The 10,684-nt window shown below is 34.9% G+C and overlaps 1 protein-coding gene across 1 annotated transcript in view; it reads left to right on the top strand.

The window, feature by feature from the left end:
- The first annotated feature begins 9,224 nt into the window (after positions 1 to 9,224).
- LOC107561003 (prostacyclin synthase) overlaps positions 9,225 to 10,684 on the top strand; it is a 13,735-nt gene continuing 12,275 nt past the window's right edge. The window contains exons 1-2 of the mRNA XM_016245323.1: positions 9,225 to 9,396; positions 9,500 to 9,623. Coding sequence (XP_016100809.1) covers positions 9,335 to 9,396; positions 9,500 to 9,623 — 186 coding nt within the window. The 5' untranslated portion in view covers positions 9,225 to 9,334. The remainder of the gene's footprint in view (positions 9,397 to 9,499; positions 9,624 to 10,684) is intronic.

The following is a 10,684-nucleotide window of genomic DNA, read 5'->3' as shown; positions in this document are numbered from 1 at the left end:
TCCCTTTTTTGTTATTGTGGGATGTTCCAAGATATTGATACTAGGACAAAGTTCAGAATAAATGTTGTAATAAACATAAATATTATTAGATAAATACCCTTAGGCTAAATATTGTGCACGTTTACATATGCCTCCATGGTTACAGTAGTAGTTAGTCAATAGTCAGCATGTGGGTCTGTGTGTATATGATGTGTATATGCCAGTGTGTGTGTCTGCAACTACTGAAACATACAAAGTAAATCTTCAGCTTCCTTCTTCAAAGCTGTGGGACCGACAACTCATCGGTCTTCGGAGGCATGGCAACACAGGAAAAGAGCACTCTATGACAACAAGATAAACAAATAAATGCTTCTGTAAGCCTTCAGAATTCCCAGTCTGATGTGAGAAAACAGCAGGGTCATCTGCATTTGATAACAGAGAGAAAATTACAACCAAGAAATGAAATGGCCATCTTTGGCCTACAAGAACTGTGGACCCATGTGGAACTGTGCAGCGTACATTCTACAAAACTCAATCCATGTGTCAGTTGCTGACAAGGCCTCCACACAAATGCAACTGACATTTAAAATTCTCTATTATCCATGACTAACAAGTACAATTTGTGACCATTTGACCTCATGTTACTTTGGCACAAGATGTTTTCTCCCCTGAAACCAAATCATTTCCAGGATTTTGTGAACCTGATTAAACATCTTCATTTGGGCCAGAATTATGTTGTTCTGACACCTGTGGTTCAAAACAGAAAAACTTTGTGTTTATTAATCAATTCCATTTCCTCTCTGCTTTCCATATTAATTTATTTTTTTCTGTTTATTTTGCTATCCTAACAACACATGACAAATATATTTTTTTAAATGATGCAATTTATTATTTGTGCATTGATTGTGTGTGTGTGCATGTTTATGTGGTTTATGAGGACACAAATTTGTATAATAACATGGGTATGACATCGGTATTACAACGAGAAGGTGATTTATGAGGACATTTTCAGTGTCCCCATAATTCAAAAGGCTTATAAATAATTCAGAATTAGTTTTTTTGAAAATCTAAAAATGCAGAAAGTTTCCTGTGCAGGGTAGGTTTAGGGGTAGGGTTGGTGTAGGGCAATAGAAAATACGGTTTGTACAGTGTAAAAAACATTACGCCTATGGAGAGTCCCCATAAACCATAAAAACAAACCTGTGTGTGTGTGTGTGTGTGTATTGAATCACTGATTTTTAGGTACTTGAACTGGAGAGGAAGCTTTGATCCACGTCAGCATTTTCACAAGTCTTAAGTCAGTCTTTCAGCAGGTCGCACAGACAAAGGGCTCAGTTAATTTTCTTGCCGGCAGTCCAATAATTACCCAAAGGTGACTCTACTGTGTGTCATCCTGCTTCAAAGCAAGTAACTTTCAGGTATATTATTATAGTTATTAAACTATAAATGACCTGGGAATGATGGAGAAAAATTGGGAAAGATGAGGAGAGTTAGTAGGAGAGGAAAAGTGAAGAGAGAAAGTAAATATGAATGAATAGTGATGTGTGTGTGTGTGTGTGTATTGAATCACTGATTTTTAGGTACTTGAACTGGAGAGGAAGCTTTGATCCACGTCAGCATTTTCACAAGTCTTAAGTCAGTCTTTCAGCAGGTCGCACAGACAAAGGGCTCAGTTAATTTTCTTGCCGGCAGTCCAATAATTACCCAAAGGTGACTCTACTGTGTGTCATCCTGCTTCAAAGCAAGTAACTTTCAGGTATATTATTATAGTTATTAAACTATAAATGACCTGGGAATGATGGAGAAAAATTGGGAAAGATGAGGAGAGTTAGTAGGAGAAGAAAAGTGAAGAGAGAAAGTAAATATGAATGAATAGTGAATATATGTACATTAACTGACAGTCACAACTGATAAGCTACCACTAAATATTGTAGAAACTTAATTTGCTGTACAGTTGCTTTGCAACGGTTTGTATAGTGAAAAGCGCTATACAAATAAACCTGAATTGAATTGAATATGGAGTTACAATGCATGAAATGTCTAACATAAAAAAAGTTGTAAATTTAAAAGTCGTAAAAGCTGTAACAGAATTTTTAACATCCTCACAGAACCTGTTCTGGGCAAAGGAGAGATCCCTGTGGTCCTTCATCACAGAAGAAAATACAGTTTCTCTAAAATGTCTGTCTTTCTGCACCTGCATCCAGTCATTTAAACTATGAATATTAGGCATACATTGCACATTAACTGAAGTACTATAAGCTTTTTGCCATCCTCTGTTCTGCTACTAGACTCTTTATTTAAGAGATTTCTATAATTTTACTGAACACTTGTATGTTTTGGTTTAACAATTCATGTAAAACAAGTAGTTGTCATTATTTGCTCACCCTCGGGTTGTGTCAAACTCGTGCACTGTTATTTAGTCTTCAGCCAACAATAGTTTATAGTGAACATGTCTATCAATCTTCAAAAAATAAATAAATAAATACATAAAATATCATATCATAAAAATAGTACTCTTCTAAAAATGAAAATCTTTCAAAGCCATATTATAGCTTTATGTTAGAAACAGATACTGTAAAATATTCATTGAAAATCTTCCACTTCACTGCAGATTTTCAGTTTTATTCTCTTTTCTGGTATATATATATATATATATATATATATTTTTATCCTAGGAGTTTTGTGCTAGGAGCTTCATGGAGATTCTCCTGTTGTGCTCCATGGGGAAAAAAACATTAATGGATTTGGAACATCAATAATAACAATTTTTAAAAAAAATTTTGTGAACTGTTCTTTTAATGGTCACTACAGGCTGGTCTTTCATCCCCGATAATCTAAAAACCTTGTGTTTTTACTAAAGGAAACTTGCTTTGATTTTTTTTTTAAATAAACCTGCACAGTCAAAAAGACATTGCAATTTGTTGATTACAACTGTTTTGTCTCTCATAGTTGAGGTATACCTATGATGAAAATTACAGGCCTCTCTCATCTTTTTAAGTGGGAGAACTTGCACAATTGGTGGCTGACTAAATACTTTTTTCCCCACTGTATATATATATTTTTTTATCCTAGGAGTTTTGTGCTAGGAGCTTGATGGAGATTATCCTGTTGTGCTCCATGGGGAAAAAAACATTAATGGATTTAGAACATCAATAATAACAATTTTTAAAAAAAAATTTGTGAACTGTTCTTTTAATGGTCACTACAGGCTGGTCTTTCATCCCCGATAATCTAAAAACCTTGTGTTTTTACTAAAGGAAACTTGCTTTGATTTTTTTTTTAAATAAACCTGCACAGTCAAAAAGACATTGCAATTTGTTGATTACAACTGGCAGTGCTTTACTGTGAAATCATTTATTTTCTTCTGAGGGTACCTATTTTATTAAATGAGAAATATCCAACAGTAGAAGCTGCTACATTGCTTATAGAGTGACATGCAAGCAGTAGTAACTTGAACTGCTGGGTGAGTATTAACTGGTCAAAATGTTTAGAAACTAAGCTAGATGTCTGAAATTGAGAAATTATCACAATATATGACAATCTGGGATGGAAAACAGCACAGGCACATTTTACACTTATTTTTTCACCCATCATCCCTTGTTGGCAATAAGAAGTGACTGCAGCACATTGCCAGAGAAAGTAAAAAATCTCATATCTCTTGTCCACAGCTTACTGGATATACAGAATAATAGGATAATGTGAACTTTGGCCAAACGATACAGGAGCTGAGAGAAGATGGTTCTGCATGTTTGTGATATACATGGTTTGGGGAGGAAAAAAGGAAACACACACTCATATATATATGTGTGTGTGTGTGTGTGTGTGTGTGTGTGTGTGTGTGTGACACAAAGTCAGTCAACAATATTAGCCCTTTCAGGGTAAAAGGGGGCACAGAGTTTTCTTCCAGAATATGTCAGGTCAGACTTTCCCCACCATTTCTTGTGTCCACTGATTGAATTAGCAGGATTAAAAGACCAGCTCTATCTATATTTTATTTTCCTCCTCGGGGAGCCGTCCTATCTAGACCTAATGAGGAAATGTTCTTTCATGTCCGATGAGGCCTAGGCGTTCACGTGTGAATGTGCAGTGGGTGTTCTTATGCAATGCGTTGTATTCACATAATTTGCTATCATCGGTTTTGGAAGCAAATTGTTTGATTGCTTTATTGTCTGCATGCTGATTTCAGTGCACAATGTGGTGAAACTAATGATGTTTTTAATCTAACTTAATTATCATGACGTGTGAGCTGTTGAAGCCCTGCCTCACACTAAGACAATCAAAATGAGTATTCATGCTGCATTACGTTTGAGTTCTAAGAAAAATTGCGGCCAAAATTAAGGTAATAGTCAGCCATATCAAGGAATCTATAAGCACTGGAACTGCAAAAGCAACTATTGGCGTAACGTTTGCTCTGCATGACAGGAAGTGAGAAGCTGCATGTTTGTGAGAAACAAATCCATAATTAGGGCGTTTTAATTTACTTTCTGGCCAAAATACCAGTCCATAATTCACAATAATGCTTCATACAATTAAAAAGTTTCCTGTTGTGCTCTTACATCAAAATCCATCAAACATATTTGTTTAGAACTGTTTTTGCTTGTAAATGGTGCTTGACCTGTCTTAATGATAAATTTGTTTACAAACACACAGCTTTTCACTTCACAAGATGTTAACTGATGGATTGGAGTCATGTGGATTACTTGTGGATTATTGTGATGTTTTTATCAGCTGTTTGGACTCTCATTCTGATGGCACCCATTCACTGCAGAGGATGCATTGGTGAGCAAGTGACATAATGTTACATTTCTCCAAATCTGTTAGTGAAGAAACAAACTCATCTACATCTTTAATGGCCTAAGTATGGAAGCCCGTTTCCACCACTGAATAAAAAAAAAGGTTATTGTGACCTTTTATCTCACAATTCTGACATTTTTTCACATAATTGTGAGATATAAACTCACAATTGCGAGTTATAAAGTCAGAATTGTGAGATATAAAGTCTCAATTGCGAGATAAAAACTTTCAATTCTCTTTTTTTTTTTTTTTTACAACAAATTTATTTTCAAAGATTGTTATACAGGTTAGGACAACAGTTCAATTTTTCATTATAAAACTTGCAATTCTGACTTTTTTTCTCAGAATTCTGACTTTTTTTCTCACAATTCTAACTTTTTTTCTCACAATTGCGAGTTTATATCTCACAATGCTTGACTTTATAACTCGCAATTGCGATATAAACTCGCAATTCTGAGAAAAAAAGTCAGATTTGTGAGTTTATATCTCGCAGTTCTGACTTTATTTCTCAGAATTGCGACCTTATGTCTCGCAATTGCGATATAAACACGCAATTCTGAGAAAAAACAAGTCAGAATTGTGAGCTTGTATCACGCAATTATGAGAAAAAAAGTCAGAACTGTGAGAAAAAAAGTCGCAATTACCTTTTTTATTTTTTATTCAGTAGCGGAAACGGCCTTCCATACGAGGGTGAGTACATTTTCAGCAAATTGTCATTTTCAGTGAACTATTCCTGTAACTCCAACTATGCATTCATTGTTTACATTATTAAAGCTTTAAGGTTTATTAAAAAACATGTGGGATTATACAATTAAATACATAAATTATGTAATATATAATTATAGAATAATAAATTACGGGGGAAAAGTTTACATTTGTTGGTTTTAATGAGAATCCAATTTATTTTGCCATGGAGTGCTTACTCATAGACTGATAGAGTAAAAGTTAAATGTGCATATTGTATGTACCGACACCCTGAAGAAACTACTGTCCTCCTTGATTCTGAGACCAAAAACTAGATACGTCTTGCAAAATAGAGGCCAATATAACATAGTGTAGAAAAGCACTGGACAAGGCTTAAAGTACTAGAGGGCATAACCACGGCAAGGAGTTAATTACAGAACAGAGACATCAACGGGATTTCTGTCAGGCTTTGATTATGTGCTCCCCACCCATGTGGTACTGTCCTTATTGAACAAAACAAAAATACAAAGAAGGATGTTTAAAGAAATAATATGTAATACATATACAAAGTTAATATAATAAATATCCATTGTAAAAATTAACATCTTTGTTTTATGTATACTCTTAGCTGTAGTTACTTAGCTGTAGCCAATAACAGATGATTTACCATGTTAATCAGTGATGTACTGTTCATGGGCCTGGAGAAAAGTAATATATCTGTATATCTTGCATCTAAATGCCTTAGCTTTGATGTTAACATTGTGACAAATATAAATGAGTTCCTTGCCTACGAGATGCATATCTGGCAGTTACTTTATTTGTTAATTTAAAGTTAGTTTGTTGAGGCAGTGGAAATTCTTCAGTGGAAAGTTGAGAGGACACTTGAATAACTGAAAAACAGGAACTTTTATTTGGGCATGAAGTAAACATGTCAGCTCTTGTCTTTTGAATGAGTATCTTTGAATACAGATATACAGACATATAATTCATACAGGTTTGAAATGACATGAATGTGAGTAAATTACCAAAACAGTCGTGTGAGCTATCCCTTAAAATGTATCATTAACTGCATAGTTTTTCTGAGAATATCTGCTCAAACACTTTCTCTCTGAAGAACATCTGCTGGGCAACATTACAAACTTTCAGCCAACAGTCCATTAAAACACCTTGGCACATTGCACTGCCTCTTTCCTAAAATTATTCTGTCAACATTTTTCAAACCTTCCTTTAACTTGGGTTACGACTTGATATTTTGCCATGAATTCAGTGGCATTCATATATTTGAAGTGTGGCCAGAATTGGTCAAAGTGTGAGCAAATTTTTTTTTGAAGCCACAAACATCGACATTATAGATTTAGACACTAAGTAGTGAATATAGCAAGTTGTGCCAAGATTTTAGCTTTCTTCTGCTTATTCATGGTGAAATTATTATGTTTTCCTTTAGAGAGATCATGGCAGTCAAATGGTGGCTTTGTCATATCAATTAGTGCAGTCCTGTGCATAATGCCTCATTAGTTTGAGTGGCCTTTGAACTGCTGGGACCAGAAGACATTACAGTCCATTGTCGCCCAGGTGGCCTGTTTTTTTGAGTATGTAAGCCAAGTTACAAATCTTATCATACTTATCTGGCAGGCAAGATGAGAAAAGGCATAGAATTAAGTATCAAATATTGAGCAATATTCCATCAAGAGTTCCATGTGAGCATGAATGAATATAATGTTGTAGTCTATTTTATTAGATATAATCAAAATTTACTAAGGATTTATTTGTTTTGTACTGCCTGTTTTTGCATTTAAGCCTTGGGATGTCAAATATTTAATATGACAAATGAAATGACTCTTTAATGTTACATTCTTCAGTACCTATTACACTTAGATAATAGGCATTGAACTATGACCACGGAGTTCATTCTTTCTTCTTGTTACGTAACTAGCACAAAGGAATTCTTTCCAACACAAATTCTCAAATTACATACCACAAAACACATTTTAAATGGCACAGAGATCCCACATACCTCAACAGCATAAGGAACATTGCAATCAAATCAGCAATTTATCATTTGTAAAATTCTGAGAAACGGTATAGGGGAACATTGGAGTATAGAAGAAGCTCAGGATCAGTGAGACTCAGTCGCCATCTTATGGACTCTTTCATGCAGCAATCTTTGTACAGCTCATCAACTGACTTTAGTCAGCCATTCAGCCATTCACTTGGAAAATAAATAGGCATAATCCTTACGTAAAAGCTTTTGCTTTCCCTGACAATGAGCTTTGATACAAATACTCTTGGCATAGAATTCATCCTCTTTTGCCGACATGTAGGTACGACATATAGACAGTCAGGAATTGACAAGCCTCTATTTGTCTTAGATTTTATGTAATTGTGATTTACACTCTAAATTTGTACTTGCATTGTTTCATTAATATTTATAATATATTTGTTTATTTTATATTTGTAATATATATTTCTTTAATTAAAAGTTTTGCATGCATGCTTCATCAATAATCATCATGACACACTGTCATCGTTGTTATTAATACATCTAGATACCCATAAAGCTAAATTGTGTATATCAGCTCCCTTCTTACATTTAAAAGACATAGATCAAGTTTAAATACCCCACCTGTCATTTGGCAAACACATCTACAACGATGTACTGTATACTTCGTCATTAGAAATGTAGATAGAACATGTAGACATCACACACACACACCCTTAATCTCTGAAAATGGCTGAGAAATAAAAGATACACCTAACATGATTCATGTCAAAAGATTTCCCATATTTATTGGTCCCTGAGCATTCTTACTCAGTCAATTCCAGAATATTATTAAGCAACATATATTACACGTATGTAAACAATGTCTGTCAGTGTACGATGAGTGAAAAAAAGGGAAGTATTTTGTATGTGGGGGTGCTGTCCTGTGTTTGACATATTCTTTTCTGATGATTAACTTGCTGGAGAACATATTTGGAAACTTCTGCATTTTAGACTCCTTTAGACAATGGTTATATTTAGTCAGGTATATGTAGTCTTTATATTTAGTAAGTTTTAACAATATTTTATTCTTACTATAACTATTCTTATATAAATTTGTAACCACAAACGTTTTTTAACTATTTTCGAATACAAAAAAATATATATTTTTTCAATAATTATACAGGATTCAGAAGAAAATATTTTGAAGAATGTTGGTAACCAAACAGTTGATGCTATTGAGGGGGGGTATTATGATATTATGGAAGTCAATATCTACCGTCAACTGTTTGGTTACCAGCATTCTTCAAAATATCATCTTTTGTGTATCTTCTTTTTACTGTAAACAAAAGAAAGAAACTCAAACATGTTTAGAACAGCTTGAGGATGAGTAAATAATGACAGTTTTCATTTTTGGGTGAACTATCCCTTTAAGGATCGGTATCGGGCGATGTATTTGACAAAACATATGCAACATTATTAGGCTATATATTACCAACGGCCTTTGTTTAATATTGTAAAAGTTAAGGGCGCCAAAAGACAAATATTTTGTGCTAGATGAACAGTATTGCGACTAACAAATTCACTAGAGAAAATTCTTTAAAACGACGACGAAGGTCATTGCATAATTCGCACACATCGTATTTTTCAGATTAGTTTCACTAAAAGTTTGATCTGACTTATCACTAATCATCATGACGAGCCGTCATGTTGTTTCCATAACTAAAATAGAAGCTGCTAATAGATATCATCGTCAGGTTAAATCATATTCAGACTTTTGCACGCCCACCACTTTGACTGCAGTTGTGAATTTCGTAATGAGATGTGACGTATGTTAGGGTTTCAGTAGAGTATTTAACTTCTGGAAACTAGGGCAGCTCACCACACACTCTCTGCAGGATGTGGACCGCGCTTCTCCTGCTGGGACTCGCTGTTCTGTTGCTGTACGCGAGACGCACGAGGTGAGTCCGAGCTAGTCCGACCAGCTCCTGAGGCTGACAGACGACACTTCAACTTTACAAAGGCGCCCAAATAATTACGAATTAAACATGTCGTTTTTTGCAGACGAGGAAATGAACCTCCTCTTGATAAAGGAATGATTCCTTGGCTTGGTCACGCGCTTGAGTTTGGAAAAGATGCTGCTAAATTCCTGACACGAATGAAACAGAAGCACGGCGACATTTTTACTGTGAGTTCTTGTTAAGTCACGTTTTGGTTGAGTAAAATAACACTAGAATTAAATCAGCAGCCTGCCATAATGTGCAGTTTGTTCTGTTAAGGGGACGTTGAGAAATACTGAGAGATAGGCCTACTGTGTGTGTGTGTGTATATATATATATATAGTATACATTTTACTCCCCTTAACATAACAAACTGCACTATATAAATATTTCTATATTTTGGAGTTTGCTTAATTAAAAGTACAAATATTTCATATAGTCTCTCAATTAAGGTCCAATTAAAAGAATATATATATATATATTCTAATTTGACCTAAGTTATGCATAATATAGGCTATATATTATACATGTGCATAATATATTGTATATTATTATCGATCATATGATTTTTGTTATGACTTATGACTGCAAGGATGACTTATGACATTCTTGTTGTTGCAATTCTGCAGTTGTGAGTTCCAATATTAGTACTTTGGCTTTATTTGTTCATATTTGCAACTAAGATTTACAGCTACAGCTTCTCCTAATGGTACATTTTACTGATGCAGTGTGGCTGATTATGAAATGAATATAGGTCTGCAGAATATTAATATTAAAGGGGTCATATGATGCTTTTTTTAAAGATCATTATTTGGTGTAACAGAATATGTTGACATGCTTTAATGTAAAAAATACACATTCTTTTTCAAATACTGTACATTATTGTAGGTCCTCTATGCCCCGCCTCTCTCAAACATCACCAAAGCCCCCTCCTTTGACAAGCGCAGTCTGCTCTGATTGGCCAGCTGACCCAGTGCATTGTGATTGGCCGAACACTGCAAGTACTCGTCGGAAATGTAACGCCCCTTACCATAATCGCGAGCTTCATCTTTCAAAATAAATGTAAAGACAGAGCCCGAAAGGGGAACAGAGTCTCGTGACAGACACAGTAATGAAGCTGGTATGTGTTTGCAGTACACAAGCCACGGTTAAGACAGCTGACTCCACTTTGATGTGATGCTGTCTCTCTCTCTCTCTCTCACAAACACACACACACACACACACACGATGCGCAAAACTCGGCATTTGA

The sequence above is a fragment of the Sinocyclocheilus grahami genome, unplaced genomic scaffold (assembly GCF_001515645.1).
Source record: "Sinocyclocheilus grahami isolate Dianchi unplaced genomic scaffold, SAMN03320097.WGS_v1.1 scaffold751.1, whole genome shotgun sequence".
Lineage (NCBI taxonomy): Eukaryota > Metazoa > Chordata > Actinopteri > Cypriniformes > Cyprinidae > Sinocyclocheilus > Sinocyclocheilus grahami.
Note: the sequence above shows the minus strand (reverse complement) of the source record. Positions and strands in the feature narration are given on the sequence as shown.